At 37.0% G+C, this 15,591-nt stretch overlaps 5 protein-coding genes across 9 annotated transcripts; 2 read left to right on the forward strand and 3 right to left on the reverse strand.

The window, feature by feature from the left end:
* Positions 1-154: 154 nt before the first annotated feature.
* LOC136347653 (solute carrier family 2, facilitated glucose transporter member 8-like) lies at positions 155-2,583 on the forward strand. The gene is made up of 2 exons (XM_066297834.1): positions 155-654; positions 720-2,583. The coding sequence occupies exons 1-2, from the start codon at positions 534-536 to the stop codon at positions 2,024-2,026; spliced, it is 1,428 nt and encodes a 475-aa protein (XP_066153931.1). The 5' UTR covers positions 155-533; the 3' UTR covers positions 2,027-2,583.
* A 1,335-nt stretch (positions 2,584-3,918) lies between these two features.
* Positions 3,919-9,956, reverse strand: LOC136347649 (two pore channel protein 1-like). Of its 5 annotated transcripts, none has more exons than XM_066297828.1 (17): positions 9,814-9,956; positions 7,776-7,882; positions 7,515-7,722; positions 7,373-7,455; positions 6,985-7,204; positions 6,844-6,934; positions 6,692-6,791; positions 6,453-6,633; positions 6,184-6,402; positions 6,010-6,129; positions 5,582-5,750; positions 5,353-5,529; positions 5,109-5,300; positions 4,938-5,056; positions 4,775-4,881; positions 4,504-4,658; positions 3,919-4,359 (listed from the first exon to the last, which is right to left on the reverse strand). In XM_066297828.1, the coding sequence occupies exons 1-17, from the start codon at positions 9,929-9,931 to the stop codon at positions 4,350-4,352; spliced, it is 2,376 nt and encodes a 791-aa protein (XP_066153925.1). In that variant the 5' UTR covers positions 9,932-9,956; the 3' UTR covers positions 3,919-4,349. The 5 variants fall into 5 exon arrangements, with proteins under 5 accessions (XP_066153925.1, XP_066153923.1, XP_066153926.1 ...); XM_066297826.1 differs by having other exon boundaries at positions 4,454-4,658; XM_066297829.1 differs by adding an exon at positions 8,185-8,306 and having other exon boundaries at positions 3,919-4,658; positions 9,814-9,938.
* A 147-nt stretch (positions 9,957-10,103) lies between these two features.
* Positions 10,104-13,426, reverse strand: Sec5 (secretory 5). The gene is made up of 5 exons (XM_066297823.1): positions 13,080-13,426; positions 12,919-13,025; positions 12,633-12,864; positions 12,303-12,579; positions 10,104-11,984 (listed from the first exon to the last, which is right to left on the reverse strand). Exons 1-5 carry the CDS (start codon positions 13,276-13,278, stop codon positions 10,154-10,156), a joined length of 2,646 nt encoding a protein of 881 aa, XP_066153920.1. The 5' UTR covers positions 13,279-13,426; the 3' UTR covers positions 10,104-10,153.
* Positions 13,427-13,586: 160 nt separating this feature from the next.
* Atg10 (Autophagy-related 10) lies at positions 13,587-14,452 on the forward strand. The gene has a single exon (XM_066297837.1). It carries the CDS (start codon positions 13,814-13,816, stop codon positions 14,309-14,311), a length of 498 nt encoding a protein of 165 aa, XP_066153934.1. The 5' UTR covers positions 13,587-13,813; the 3' UTR covers positions 14,312-14,452.
* Positions 14,394-15,512, reverse strand: MED30 (Mediator complex subunit 30). Its single transcript, XM_066297835.1, has one exon. It carries the CDS (start codon positions 15,404-15,406, stop codon positions 14,450-14,452), a length of 957 nt encoding a protein of 318 aa, XP_066153932.1. The 5' UTR covers positions 15,407-15,512; the 3' UTR covers positions 14,394-14,449.
* Between the last annotated feature and the right edge of the window lie 79 nt (positions 15,513-15,591).

Here is a 15,591-nt window from a genome sequence, read left to right on the forward strand (position 1 = left end):
AGCAGCGGATAAAAAACGAACACAACGCACTGATCTTATCAACTTATTTACTGATGGATCCAGTTTAAAAGTTGATTATATTAAGCTAATAAAATATAATTAAATTGTTTAAAATTATTTTTGAATATGAAGATACAGATTTAGTTGCTCTTTATTGTTTGAAAATTACCTGTCCATTTAGGTGTTTGAAAAACATAATTTTAATATTTGATGCATTTTCCATGGAGAGTTTCAACGTGTTTACTTGCTCCTTTTCCTCTCCCCTTAAACAGGCAGATTATACTTGCTAGTTATTTATTTGCTAGGCATTCTATAAATCCTATTAAATGATTTTACAGGGCGAAATTTTATTGCTAACAAGCATGTAAACATGTGTATCTAACCCCCCATAATTAGATAAAACTAACAACATTTGAGCACTAAACTTAATCCTGTTCACCATTCTGATAAGAAGGTCCTGAATATAAAATTCATAGAACTCGCTTAGATGAATATCGTCATTTTTTAAAAACCAAACTAGAGCTGAATTTAAAATGAGTGAGGAAGATTCGATTATTGCTAACGTTTCCAGCAGGCCTCCTGCAATGGTATTGATGGAGCGAAAGTTCAGAAAACCCGAGAAAAGGAGAAACCAGTACATTGGGGGAATTGTCGGTAACGCCTCACTCTAATAAATTTGCAAAAACTTACCCAATAAATCGTGTTTTGACGTTTTTTAGCGTCCCTCAATGGCTTTTGTGCAGGCACAGTGTTAGCCTGGACTTCTCCAGCAATGCAACATATCCTACAACCCCCTTCAGGTAGCAACACCTCCACTCCCAATCCACCACTACCTCCACCGAGCTTTACGATCTCCACCTTTGAAGAAGCCGCAGTGGGAGCCACTCTCATGTTCGGAGCCGCCTTAGCTGCAATACCCTCAGGGAAATGTGCCGATCTCTTCGGCAGAAAAATCACCCTTCTTCTCATAGGCCTTCTATATATGAGCAATTACATCTTAATAGCTTGCGCTACAAATTTGTCGGTACTACTAATCGCACGATTGTTTGCCGGAGTGGCTCTAGGAGGTAGCTGCGTGGTGGCTCCCATGTATATAGCAGAGATCACTGAAGAATCTCTTAAGGGCATTCTGGGTTCTTCATTTAGCCTCATGCTAACCCTAGGCATCTTATACACCAACGTTATAGGCGTTGTTACTGAGTGGTTAGGACTGGCCATTGCTTTAGCCCTGACAAGTGGAATTGCGGCATTATCCATCTTGTTTCTCCCTGAAACGCCTTTCTATCTGATAGCAGGAGAACGATTCGGCAAAGCTAGAAAATCGTTGATGTTTTATCGAGGAGATGAAGATCAAGTTTCTGAAGAGCTTACTGAGCTACAGAAGCATTTGCGCGAACATCAAGTGGGGTCCTCTATTTGGGATTTGTTTACCAAGAGGTGTTATAGAAGACCCTTGATTGCAACCTTGGGGGTGTTTGCTTATCAACAGTTTTGCGGTATAAACGCGGTGATTTTCAACTTGATGCCCATATTTAGTGCCGCTAACGTCAGTCCATGGGTTGCAGCCATTGTCCCCAACCTTCTGACCATATGCGTGGGAGCAATACTGGTCTTGATAATCGAGAAGAAAGGGAGGAAATTCTTTATGCTTCTCTCTTCCGCAACGATGACACTGGGTCTGGCAGGGTTAGCAATATATTTCCAGTTTTCATCAACAACAATTAATGTGCTAGTGCCGACTGCGTGTGTTGGCATCTTCATGGCAGGTTTCGCCGTGGGAATAGGACCGATTCCCTGGGTTTTGCTTATAGAGCTGTTTACAGCGGAGATCAAAGGGATTGCGAGCGGGGTTGTTGCGATGACTGGTTGGATATCCGCCATGGTGGTCACATTTTCCTACCCCTATTTGAAGGCAACGTTTGGGAGCGCTATCACGTTTTGGGCCTTAGGGGTGCTTAATATTTTGGGGTGGATTTTCGTTCGGTTTGCTGTGCCGGAAACTAAAGTGCAGCTGCGAGGTAAATAATAAGAAAGAATAAAGTTGCTTAAGAAAGAGGGAGGTGGCAGGTAAATAAATATTTTTTCCATTACTAGTGACTGTAAAGTGCGCTTTCCCGCCCATTTTAAAAATACTTCAGGAATAAGTTAATAATGGCACGCATGTGGGTTGTTACTCACCTAGCGAGGTAATAGGTCATAATGTCGTTAGCATCACCATTTATATTAATTTTCCGACTTTGAAAGTGTCGTAAGACTAGGATCTATAAAGGTGAGTTTCTAGAGCTGCAAATAGCATCCGTTGCTATCTGGGACCCGTGTCAGTCTAATAAATAAAAAAAAATCTATAGATCTGGACGAACAAAATTGCGACGTCCCTTTTCGTTTGTGAGAAATGGGGACATATTTATAGCTACACTGTGGGACAAAAGTAAAGTGATTACTAAATTTGCTATTCAATTTGGTACCCTAATTAAAATTAAAAAAAAATGTTTTTACCAGCGTCTGTAGCAGTTTAATTTCTTAAATAATTTATATGAATATCAAATAAAAGCATAGATAACATAAGTAAAGCAACTTTCACGAAAATAATGTTTTATTTAATTTAATAATCGCAGAATTAATCGGGAACCCGCAATACGATCGAATTTTACTTAATAATTAATAGAGTATCCATTGTCGATAATTTTTGATATCAAAGTGGCACTGATTAAATCAAATTTCGATTATTAGTAATCGGCAGATTCGTCCACACTTCGTTTATTTTATCTATCGAGGAATGTTTGTTTAGGAACTTTCTAGCACAAATTCGACGCTCTACCTCTTCCCATGGGTTCTCGATAGGATTAATGTCTGATGCGTGAGTCAGACACTGTAGAACCTGGACACTTTCATCGAAAACGTACTCCTCAACAGGGCGAGATGATAGTTTTGGATCGTTGTCCTGTTTAAACAAAAGTCGAGAAGGCATTTTTCTTTCAATATAACGCTTTGGAGTATATCCCTATATACTAATAAATCCTTAGTCCCATTTATGAAGTGCAAAACTCCGATCCATAAAAAACAGCCTCATACAAATATACCACCCTGCCCATGTTTCACTGTTGGTTTAACATACGAGGTTAGTCCCAGAAGTACCCGACTTAGTATTTAAAAAAATGTATTTAAAATGTTACATTAATTCTCAACATAGACTTCTGTGATATTGACCCACTTTTTCAAGCGATTTTTTTATAATAAGAAGCTTCGAATGTTTCAAAATATGCATCAATCTTGAACTTCACCTCATCATTATTGGCACATCTTTTTTCACTGAACTAATTTTTCAAGTTTTTAAATAGAAAATCATCTGAGGGAGTTAAATTTGGCGAATAGGATCTCTGAGGAAAAAGTTCGACACCAAGTTGATTCATTTTGGTCATTGCAATGACGGAAGCGTAGGCTGGAGCATTGTCTTGATGAAACCAAGACTATTTTTCGCTAAATGCAATCGCTTTTGTATAATATTTTTCCTTTGCGAAGATAGTCGATGAAAACGATCTCACGTGCATCCCAAACAACTAACGCCATCACCTTTCCTGCAGATGAAACGGTTTTCGCCTTCTTTAGAGCGAATTCTCTCTTATGAAGCCATTGTTTTCAGTGTGTTTTCGTTTCAGCTGTGAAAGGATGGACCCATGTTTCATCCATGGTTACGAATCGACGCAAAAACTCGGCTTTATTGCTGCGTAACTTTACCAAACACTCCTTTGAAACATCCTCACGGTGCCGTTTTTGTTCAATTGAGAATAATCGCGGCATCCACCTTTCTCATTTCTCAAGATAACCTACGTGGTAAACTGGAAAAGGCTCCCCTTTTCTCATTTCTTCTATTTTTTTATCTTGACCCACTGGATTAAATTAAAATTGAAAAAGTGCATACTCGCAATAATAATAATTTTATTAATACATTTAATAAATATTCACAAAAAATATTATACATATAATAAATAGTTGGGTATTTAATACTGTAAAATGAGACCTATATTAAAGACTAGTAGAAAACAAATACTCTTGAAGGTTGATTGTAGCGAAAATAATAAATTAACTTAATAAATATCGGAAGACTAAAACTAAACTATAACAAAGTTAAATGCATTGTGCTAGTTTCTAGTATGACTTTGGTTAGTTTTAAGGCATTTCCCCCGGTTCTAAACCAACGTAAAGTTGGTTCTACCACTGACGTTAAATATAATATTTCTACGTTTTTTACACTCTTGAGTAATTGCACAATTGTTCTATAAGTGAGTATTTTTGCAGCTGCTGAACGCGGGAGCTCTTGAAGTCCGAGACATGCAACATTATGCTGCTGGTTACACTATTCTGAAGATCAAAAGATAGAGAATATTCATATGCGAAGCTTTAAAGTGGTAAGTATATATTAATTCGATTCATATTACGAACAATCTTATCTTACCACATGCAAAAAAACTATAATTCATGCGTAATTAAGCGCGAATCATTAACCTGGCATTGATGTGAGCCTCTTCGATAATGCTGTTGATATCTTGGCCCTCTTCATGCTCTACTTCTTGTAACCACTGAGTAATTTCGGTTATGTACATGTGACGTTGCAAGACATCTCTTGTCCGAGCTCTGCGCCCGATATACGAGGTTACACCCTGTGAAATGTAGAAAATATCGTTAACATAAGAAATGGGGCATTTTCAGCAAATTAAACACCTTTTTTCGCACTTGAGCGGGGAGAATATTATAAGAAGTGGTAACGTCTGCTTACCCCGTACATAAAATCCATTTGCAACGATTCTAGCAACTTGGGATCATTCACTTGATGCTCCAAGGAATTCCAGTCCACTATGACTTCTTCATGAAGCATCAGTTCCTCTATAAATATAAAAACTTATTATTTAGTGTCTTGAAGTTACGCGTTTAGGCAGTACCGTCTCTTTTTGAGGTTTGTTGCTTATACTGTATCCTAAACCTGAAAGCCTCCAAAACTGAAGCTACAACTATGGTCAGGACTACCATGGTAAATAAATAGAAAACCATGAAAAACATGCTAAAATTCATAACTTATTTACCAACAGAATCTTATATTTGATTAGTTTTACCGTGAATATGGGGAGTTTGAAACTATGGCGTACGCATCCATGATAATGAACCAGTTATTGACCACTGTCAATTCAAAAAGAGTCACCCCAGACCCCAGGAGGTTGGAAAAATTGTTCAAGTAGTAATAGTTAATTCCCGATGAATTGGTGGAATTTGAGAAGAATTTATAAAAAGGTTCTACAGTTGAGTTTCTATATAAGAGAAAGCGTCAATTAATTATTAGCAATCAATAACATCACATACACGCAACAATTCTCCAGTTGTGAGTCAAATTCTGCAAACAGCTCCATTCCCACAATGGCGAAGAAATAATACATGACCATCATTACCACTGCAGTGGACCACATAAGTGGAGATAAGAGCACCAACGTGCCGAATATGTCTCGATAGCGCTTTTTAATTTTAAACAGACGGAGAATTCTGTGAAATTACAAGAATGTGTTGTTGTTGTATAAGGGCTGATAAAACATACCTTAAGGGTCTTAAAATGACCACCGCAGTGAAGCTTGGAGAGAATAGCAGCAAGATTGAGCCGAAAATTGCCAGGAGAGTAACGGATAAATCGAAGGTGTTCCAACCTGAAGAGATGTATTCCGCCCAACCGAAGCTTATAATTCGAATCAAGGCTTCGATTAGAAATACTAGATAAAATAATTTTTATGTTAAAGAAAATATTTGCGAATAGTTAATATGTTATGTGAAGTTGTCAGATTGGGTTTAGGCTAACTAAAACAATTACGAATAACAGCCCATGTTAACAACCTTACTCCAATATCTGTGCAAGAAACGTTACAATAATTTTCCTTCCCCAAATTATGAAGAAATATTGTTCTAATAATTTATAATATTTCGTAATTGTTCTGCGTAATGTGTGACTTGAGGTCTGAATTCACTACTTACATGAATAGAACAACCAGGCGTCCCATGATGCGCAGAAATACCTTGCGCCCAATTTTAAATCTATAGGAGATTCAATTACCCTTATAAACATAGCGAGTCCGTTTCCAATTATCAACGTGTCTGCAAAATTAATTCAATTACTAAAATCGTTTTTGGAATACTTCGCGTACTAACAAACAATGTATTCAAAATAAGGCCATGTCACTATGTATCTGGCGCTCCTACAGAGGGACCTTAAAGGAGGCCATGCGGCCGAAAACCACGGATCAGGGGGATCTTTGTGTCTCCACCTCAAACTAATTGCGTCGTAAATATTGAGAAACTCCTCTTGGGTCAGCAAGCCAGTACTCGATGTATTTAATTGACGGTATATCAAAACTACGTCTCTTTGACCTATAAACACCAAATTAATGCAAATTAATTAATGTTGAGCTTCATTTTACTTGTTTTTGGAGAAAAGTATTTCATTAATCCTTGGAATTGCTTGAACCTTATGAAGTTGGGGTTTTGGCGACTAACTAGTAATCGAAAGGCCAATTTACAGGCCTGCCTTTTGTGCAACAACAACTTCCGAAACTTATCTTTTTCTATTCCTGTGAAGGTTTCATATACCACAGCCAACATCTGAATATTTCATTAAATTGCTATATATTGTGTAATAAGCTTGGAGCACGTTTCTTACCAAATTCATCAGAACATACAGAACGGTAGAAATATAAGAAATGAAGAAAATAGCACTCCATCTCGATTGGTTGTATGAAGGCATCATTACATCAGGGAAGCTGTAATTGTGATTATTTACTACTGAATTTTTTTTATTTAATAATAACTTACTTTGCAGTTGTTAGCAAGACAAACATGCTGATAAAGCTGTCAGACAGGGTCTTGAAATAGAGATTGTGATGGCTGCTGAATAAAAAATACCCTGGAAATTGTTATCGCTGTTTAAATGACAAAAATATGTGGGTTTGGTACCTAATAGAGCGTAGCTGCATACAAAAAACAATAACAAGACTAGCATATCTAAGATGGGAGGTAGAGATTGCAGGATTTGTCTGATATAACGTCTGACTGCTCCACAGGCTCGAGTATCAACTAGAAATATTGGTCTTAAGCCTCTGGTGACCCGGAAATGGGATGATTGCCTGACTAACACCACAAAGGCTTCAACTACCATGATCATTAATGTCACACACTGAAACATTAAATTATAACAATAGCAGTGAATTTTTTTTAATGAAAATTAGGGTCTCTAATTGACTTTTACACATCCCCCAATTTTAATACCTTATAATAAAGCAGTGTTTGTCACTCAGTACATACCCAATAAAAAAAAAATTGCATGCAATAGACAGATGCTCACCTTGATCATGGTTCTCTTATGATTCAGTATAGTGGACCATCCAATCCATCTTAGCTTAAGGGCTAGCTCAATACCAATAACCCCTGGTATACAATAACAATTCTTTGATAATATTATTAATTTTAATCCTCTACATACAAACCTAAGCAAACTAATTCCAGAGTACTATGTACAATGGGTGGAAATTCAAATCTTTCAACAGCTGGGTCTTCCACCAGGGCAAGTAGCAATAATATTATTGAAAAAAATAAATCAAGGCCATAGTACCACTTGTTGTGGACTAGCAGATAGGCTGGTAAGGCTGAGGGGTGTCGGGGATGGGAGTCAAACTTTTCATTATTTTCTCCTTCCTAAAGTAAGATCTATAGGGTTTTATAGAGCTATTAGAAAGATGGCAATATACCTCTAAAAATATTGCTGCCTCATGATAGTTCATTTCCCAATGATCTACCTCGCCACTATCCAAGTCTCTGGAGAGACTTGATCTGCTACCCATTTCATCAAGAGGATCTACAAATTAAAAGAGCGCTTAAGGCACGAATAAGATCAGTTTCGGTAAACCTAGGTAAAAACACTTCATCAGCCTCTAACACACAAAAATTAGAGTATAAGAAAAAAACTCTCCTATAAAGTTTTACTTACGTTTTTTGCCAACTTAAGATTTAATCCTATTAAATGAGCAATTACGAAAGAATCTCAGTAATGTGTAAATGAACACTTATAATCTCGAGTGTATTTAGCTTGAAAATTAGTAGAGATAAAGTTTATCTTAACACCTTATAATTTATGTACTCGGTAAGTTGTGAACTTACTGGATGATGCGGATCCATAGGAGACATTGTTCGCTTCTGCACTGAAACGTTTATAGCCATCGTCATCGGGCGAGCCCCTTGTTTCGGCCATGAGGAAGGAGCCCCTTTTACCCCTTTTCTGACTGTCAAAGTCAGATGTGTTTGACGTGAAAAATCATTGGTCAATTGACCGTTCTGTGCTTGGTTTCGTCCGAAGGGTGATTAAATTAAATTTTATGTTAACGAACGATAAACGGTTAAACCGAAATTTGTGGGAACAATTTGAGACATTACATTAATTTTGTAATTGAAATCACTGAATACATAACTTATAATCATTTTGGTACGCATAATTGAAACCCTGAGAATACACTATTATTGAGTGATAATTTGACGTGTGACGGTCATTTATTATGAGGTGAGAAACTGAGGATCGCACAACCTCTATTTATTAAACGACTCTATGAATGATTTATAAAAATATTTTGTTCATATTATTTACATTGTTTACACGTCTTTATTAACTGTTTTACAATAAAAACATCTCTATCAACTGTTTCGAATTTACTGACAACTTATTCGACAATCAGTCTGTCAATCCACTTACGCAAGGGCTGCCTTTGACAAATGACAACATCCATTGATAGTTTTGATGATTGCGTCACTGTGTATGCGCCCAATAAATAAACAAAATTTCAACCTATCGTATTTATATATTTTTTAAATTGTTACACATATAAATAGTACACGAACTAGCCAAAAACTAATTTTTTTCGATTAAATGGAATTTTAACAATATTTGGCTCCTCAAGACACCGGACATCGCATATCATAATTTTTTTTACTGATAATTTTTGCTTTTGTAAAACTAGTGGCGTATATTACAATTTGGCACAAACAAAACTTCAGCACAAATTGAGGGCTTCGTAAATATATGTACGATATTAGTCTCTCAAAGGCTGATCCAAGAATTATTAGGAGCTAAATATACCACCTCGCATTTCTGCATTCCTGATATGAAATGTCGAATTTCAATAAAACGTTGCCTTTAACGGGCTTTCGAAAAACCAGTGGCATACATGACAATTTTGCGTTAGGAAAAATTAGTAAAAATTAAGTGCTTCGATTTGAGCCTGATTGGGTTCACAGTAGGCATACGACAAAATTTGATATGCTACGATCAAAACTCGAAATGGACAGCTTCGATTTTTTGGGTTAAAAAATTTCATAATATACAATTCATGACATTTTTTGGGCTCAAAAATCTAAGTTGCCCAATTTGAGTTTTGACCGTAGCATATCAATGCTGTAGAGTACGTCTACTGCGGAAGGAACCAAATCTCATCAAATTTGGAAAGTCGCAGTCTTATTTCTGCATATTACAACCATCGTGGGCAAATCTTTCATGGTTTTGGTAACCAAAATTTTCGACGTCGCATTGAAGTTCCGGCTTTTGATTATTACACATGATAAGACGTATATTGTCTTATTATTTGAGATTCGAAAATAGAAAAATAAACAATACTAAATAATAATTTTAATAATTACAACTATAAATGAAAATAACAATTTAATATTGTAGTTTAAAATTTCTGTATCAACAAATATTTTACACAACTACATAACATCTAAAATCATTTACCGACTTACCCAATTCCAAGTCATACCCCAAATCAAATTTATCGAAACGCAACCACTTTTGGTGCTTCAAGCTGGAATAATCTCTGATAAACACATAATTATACAATAAGCGGTCGTTGAGAGGCATCTTTCTTTTACTCCGCCCAAAGATTTCAAACAATTAAGTTTTTCACAGGACAAACAAGCATTTTCGACCTGAGTCATCCTCAAAATTCGGCGACCTTGCTTGCTGATAAAACGCTAAACAACTGCGAGGTTAAGATTTCAATTATTTCCACTGGGATTACTAAATCTCAGTGTAACATAATACCCCTGACATTTAATTTGAGATAACTGTTGCTAACAAACATTATTCTTTATTCTTCAGACACATAACTTGAATCTTCATTCTAGCCTTGCACTGTCTCAGCATGTCCTCGATTATAATTTCATCAGTCCTATCCACTTGTGGCACCACATCAATGGCCTCGTGAAAATCATTTTTGGCCTTTTCTGTGCTGTAGTCTTGGAGGAAGTCTTGGAGGGCGCTGATATCCGCCCGGGCCTGCACTGCCCCTTCTCTGGAAAATCTCTGCACGCAGGACATTAAACGATAAAGCTCTTCGGCTACTGTTTCCACAACTTGAGGTAGCACTGTGTTCAGTAAAGTGGGGGAAATGTGGATTATTTCTGAGTGCACGTTGATAAGGTTGTTTATGCACTCTTTGACATAAGGGCGGATATCTGTAGGAGGGATGGTTAAATGCCAATCGAAACGGCCTAAATACATTGAAGGTTCAATGGTGCCTACTAAAGGATCGCTTTTTTGCTCTAAATACTTGTCTAAAATCGATTTTTCCAACTGTTCCAGTTTATTTTTAGCTGTAGCTATTTGCAAAGATGGCAATGCGTTTTCTTTAAATTTGCAAGCGATCAATTCCAAGACAGTGAGCTTCGTAAAAATGCAGTTGGACAGAGTAATTAGAAGACGATGCTCCCATATAGGAATGTTGCTTTTACTGCCTGTTTTATGCGAACTTACCGGTGTCCCGATTAGCTGAGACACCACCGGAGATTCATGATAATCTTCACTGCAAGCCAAGTTGTTCAAAACATCATGAAACGCGGTTAGAATATTGTTCATTTGCTTTTCCATCTCTTTTTGAGCAGCAGGGTTTTCCAGCAAACTCGCCTCTCGCTGCTCCACAGTAAAAGCAGCATCTTTAACCACGTGAGCCACCTCTTCGATAAGGCGAAGAAACTTCAAGGGGAGCTCAGTAACTCCGGTAAACTTGCCGCTGTAGTTGATCTTCCAATCCTCGTCCAAAAGTTTTACTTGATCTATCGTCTGCAGGAATATGACACTCATGCAGTATATCCGCAAATCTTGCAATAATTGACTGATGATGTCTAGGGCTTCACTGGGGAGATCCAGCTTAATGAAAGTGGAGTATGTGGATCTGACTGATTGCAAAAGTTCAGGCAAATACGCTGCTAATTCCTCCCTTTCATGCAAAACAAAAGATCCGAATTGAGTCCTTTCAGATTTCTCTAAAGTATTTGGAATCAAGCTGGCTCTAACATACTTGCAGAATGTTTCTATAACGTTCATCACCATGTGCTTATACTCTACTTGCCGCCCAGCTTCAACTTTAACTTGCAATTCCCCAGAAAAATACGATTGCCCAATTTTCCATAAGTCCGGGAAAGTTTCCGTGATACTCAAGCAAATTTCATCAGTGAAATTCACGCAAGCAGGAATGATGGCTAATTCAGTGGTAGGAGTTTTGTTGTATTTTGAATATTTAGATGAACTTCCGCTTTTCGAACTTTTACCTCCTTCAGGTTTATCTAGAGCTTTATGGTATTCATAAATCAAGCTAAATTTTTTGCTAATATATTCCGAACGAGCCTTAATAGCGTCCCAGGCAGAATCAAATGGGGCGTCTAAATTTACCAAATACCGAATCAGTCGCTTTTGCTGCTCCACGGTTACAGGCATTGTTTGTAGGTCCTGATGCAGTTTTCTTTGCAAATCGTTGATGCGCTTTTCAACCTCGTTAAGGGCAGTTTTGAAAATGGGAATATCGGTCTTGTGAAAGAGGTTTTTCACGCGGATGTAGTCGTTTATGACGATGTCGTAGTCACCTTTTTTTATATTGCGGTCAATGACGCAGGGAAGACAGAAGAGGAAGCGGAATCTGAAAATAAAAAATGTTGCATGAAAAAAAAGTCCCATTGTAATAAATTATGAGAGGAATGCAGCCCACCATTCATGAAAAGAAAATTGATTAAAACTGAATATCTAATAACATGTTCTCTCTGTTGAAAAAGAATAGAATAGAATAGAACAACTCAAAGGTTCGACAATTATTTGAGATTTAAGACTCAATAGACACTCTGTAGACCAAATAAAATATGGCTTAAAGCATCTTAAAGGCTTATATCATATCTTACTAAAATTTCAATTTGCAAGATGCTGTAAGCCGCTTAGAAGCAAAATATTCTTTAAAATTTACCTTGTCAAAACGTTCAATGCATTCCTAGTTTTCTCTGCTCTATCTTTCCTATTCAGCACATCATCGAACAATTTTCTGGCTTCATGTTCTGACTCCTTAATAGCCTTTTCCAGTTTCAAAGTGGGTTCATGTCCAAATTTTGGTAAATCAGTCTCATGTCTATCCTTCAAATTAACTAGAGTGTCTATCTGATCCATCACAGCTCCTATATTTGCCTTCAGGAATGACAGCTGGCCTTCCTTCTGACCCTGCACTTTTCTACGCAAATGCACCAGACCTACAAGGTTTTTTTTCATTAATGAGGAATTTGGGAGACAATAATGTGCATACCTGCTTGCAAATCATTGAAGCTTGTTGCCTGGTGGTTTTCCAATAAAAACCAACCAGCAGAGAAGTTATCACTTGTGATATCTCCATTTTTACTAGGATAATACAGCAATAGATCATCTTCAGAAACCTTTTTTTCTGAGTCTTCTACTGAAAGCCCCAGTGGGTCTTCTTGCTGATAGCTGCTGGGGGATAAAGAGTGGCGACCCCAAGTAAAAAATTCAGTCTCTTCAACCTATTTAAATCATGAATGAACATACAAATTTAAAGAGAATGAAATAAAGCTTACCCAAACTGCACTCTCTTTTAAAGGGCCAATTGTAGCAATTTGATAGCCCTTAAAAGTAACATTGCAAGAACCAACCCCACCTGATCTTGTTGTCACTATTACATCCCCTACATTGACATAAAAATACATGAAAAAATTGTAAATTTAATAATTAAATTTACCTTTTCCTTTGATAGGACCTGATATAGCTATAATTTTATTTGCAGATTTCCATTCGGCTGTTAAAAGAGAGTCCACCCCGCAAATTGTTAGACCTATTAAATCCTGGGCAGATTTCCCTAAATTTTCTCCTCGAATTTTTATTCGAGTACCCGGGGGGCCCTCGTTGGGAGAAAGACCTGTAACTACAGGTGGTGGCATATTTGGCGACTTTGATCAATAAGAATTGTCTAGTGTATTAAAAATTATTAAATTTGAATAAAGCCATTAAGACACTGTATAATGTACTTAAAAATAATTATTACAAAAAGGAAAATAAACTTTAATAAATGTAAATAAACAATTTGTCTGACAGACAGACATTTTTGTACTGCTGGTGACAGATGTAATGACAGAATACACAATCATTAAATTCTATCAGCCGTTAAGATGGATTTGCGGCAACACTGTATTGTAAACCTGGTGGATACTTTATAAAAAAAAAAGTTTGGTTAAAATTAAATCAAAGTTGTCAGTTTTAGTTACAACTTTGGGTTTTTAAAATAATAAATTAAAATTATGAAACATTCGCAAGTGTCCAGAAAGTTTTGTTGAATTTGTTAGTTTAGTACAAACCATTAGATTATAGCATTTTTCTTTACTTTTCTTCTTTTGTAAATAATTTTTGTTAACATCTCAGTGGCTCACAAGCACCGAAATGTCACAAAACCAACTTACCTAAGTCGAAACTATACAAATGTCCTCAATAAACTTTTCCTATGACCTTTTTGTAAAGTGCATAGAAGAAATTATCGAAATCTCCAGTTCCCTCTTAGACGGCTGGACTTTAAATGAAAAACAGAATTGCGATAATGGAAAATACATCACTAAGAAATCAACAGTTTCGTTAAACCATACCATAGTAATTTTTGAATACCATATAGCATTTCACATCAGCTACAATGTCCCAGTTCTTTGTGTGAATGTTTGGAAGTCTGATGGCTCTTTATTGACAATGGAAGAGGTGTGGAATCTGAGCTCTTGTCCAAATTCCTTGAATATGTATGAGACCTTAACACAAATGGACCATCCAGTTTTGTGCCAACCAATCTTGATGTTGCATCCATGCAAAACTCAGGAAATTTTAAGGGGTTTCATGCAGAAGAGCAAAAATCCTGTAGTATCCTGGTTGAGTATCGCCAGTCATTTTGTGCATTTAAGACTTCTTAATGAATATATTAACTGTTGTTTTTAATTTAAAATTATCAATTAGGAGCTAGTTTTTGGCATCTTGGACAGGATTGTGAAATAGTAGGTGGATGGTTTAAAAAAACTAGTTTATGATTATTATATATAATTTATACCTAACCTAAAATAAATTTTACATAAAACATCATGATTTTCTCATTGTTAGCATTGTGTTGATTTCCCACACTATTCTCCTCAAATGATCAATAACTTCCTTCAGCTGTTTATTTTTCAAAACTACTTGCTCCATTACTTCTTTACTCTCTTCCAAAGCCAATCGATAGGGTTCAGAGTTTTTCTTTTCATCATGCTTTGGATCCAGTTCATCTTTGAATGGGATAAGACTTTCTATATGGGTATATTCCATTCCCTGAATTTGACAGTTTTCATTACACTTTTCATAAATCAACCTAAGCCTCTTAAAAAGCACTCTAATGGTCCTTAGCAATTCTTGCACTTTTGCCTTCTTCTCATTGCTTACATTGACTGACTGAGCAGTTCCCGCAGGTGGTTGTATGGCCTTCAAAGTCTGAAACACCTCTTGGGTTCTGCTTACTATATCTTGCACTGTTTCCTGACCCAGCCGACATAAGGAAGCAGTATTGAATTCTTTGGATTGCTGCTGCTGCTGAGCAGTCTGATTTTGTGGCGGAGTTGGAACTACTCCAGGAGTCTGAGCCCCAGGATGCATTGGATGATTCAAACCTTGATTAAACTCATTCATTGCAGTGTTAATAGGACTCATAGCTCCACTCAAGGGGTTGGCAATTTGGCCCATCATAGGATTTCCTAATTGGGGAATCTGTCCTCCCATTTGATTGGGCATATTGCCTTGCATACTTCCAGGTCCTATGCCCCCTTGCATGGGCCCTCCCAACTGGGAATTGATTGGGCTGATGGCCCCGCCCATCGTATTATTCAATTGGGACAACAAAGGATTCCCTATCTGGGACATTTGTGGACCCATTTGTCCGGGCATTGCGGTTTGCATGCCCGAGGTGTCCATTGCGTTCTGCATTGTGGCGGGTCCAAAAGAGGTGCGAAGGCTCCCTTGGTTCGGATTGTTCATGTTCTGCATAAAGTGGTGACTTGGGGCCGCCATACTGCGCGGAGACAGTTGGGTTTTGAATAGAATCAAAATTTTCTAATATGTAATAACAAACACAGTAAACAATAAACAAAATGACAAATAAATAGGTGAAATGACGTGCACATTCAAATATGTAATTTGAATTGTAACGTCATCTTAAAACAGCCAGGAAGTTGAAGAAATGGCAACGTTGCGGA

This window comes from Euwallacea fornicatus, chromosome 29 (genome assembly GCF_040115645.1).
Source record: "Euwallacea fornicatus isolate EFF26 chromosome 29, ASM4011564v1, whole genome shotgun sequence".
NCBI lineage: Eukaryota > Metazoa > Arthropoda > Insecta > Coleoptera > Curculionidae > Euwallacea > Euwallacea fornicatus.

Coding starts and splice junctions, on each gene's coding strand:
- LOC136347653 (XM_066297834.1), top strand. CDS start 534: ATGAGTGAGGAAGATTCGATTATTGCTAACGTTTCCAGCAGGCCTCCT. Junction 655..719: donor GTACATTGGGGGAATTGTCG/GTAACGCCTCAC, acceptor GACGTTTTTTAG/CGTCCCTCAATGGCTTTTGT.
- LOC136347649 (XM_066297826.1), bottom strand. CDS start 9,931: ATGCCTCTCAACGACCGCTTATTGTATAATTATGTGTTTATCAGAGAT. Junction 6,634..6,691: donor TGTATGTTCTGATGAATTTG/GTAAGAAACGTG, acceptor TGAAATATTCAG/ATGTTGGCTGTGGTATATGA. Junction 4,659..4,774: donor AAATGGATTTTATGTACGGG/GTAAGCAGACGT, acceptor TACATTTCACAG/GGTGTAACCTCGTATATCGG.
- Sec5 (XM_066297823.1), bottom strand. CDS start 13,278: ATGCCACCACCTGTAGTTACAGGTCTTTCTCCCAACGAGGGCCCCCCG. Junction 13,026..13,079: donor AGGTCCTATCAAAGGAAAAG/GTAAATTTAATT, acceptor ATGTCAATGTAG/GGGATGTAATAGTGACAACA. Junction 12,865..12,918: donor TAAAAGAGAGTGCAGTTTGG/GTAAGCTTTATT, acceptor TGATTTAAATAG/GTTGAAGAGACTGAATTTTT.
- Atg10 (XM_066297837.1), top strand. CDS start 13,814: ATGTCCTCAATAAACTTTTCCTATGACCTTTTTGTAAAGTGCATAGAA.
- MED30 (XM_066297835.1), bottom strand. CDS start 15,406: ATGGCGGCCCCAAGTCACCACTTTATGCAGAACATGAACAATCCGAAC.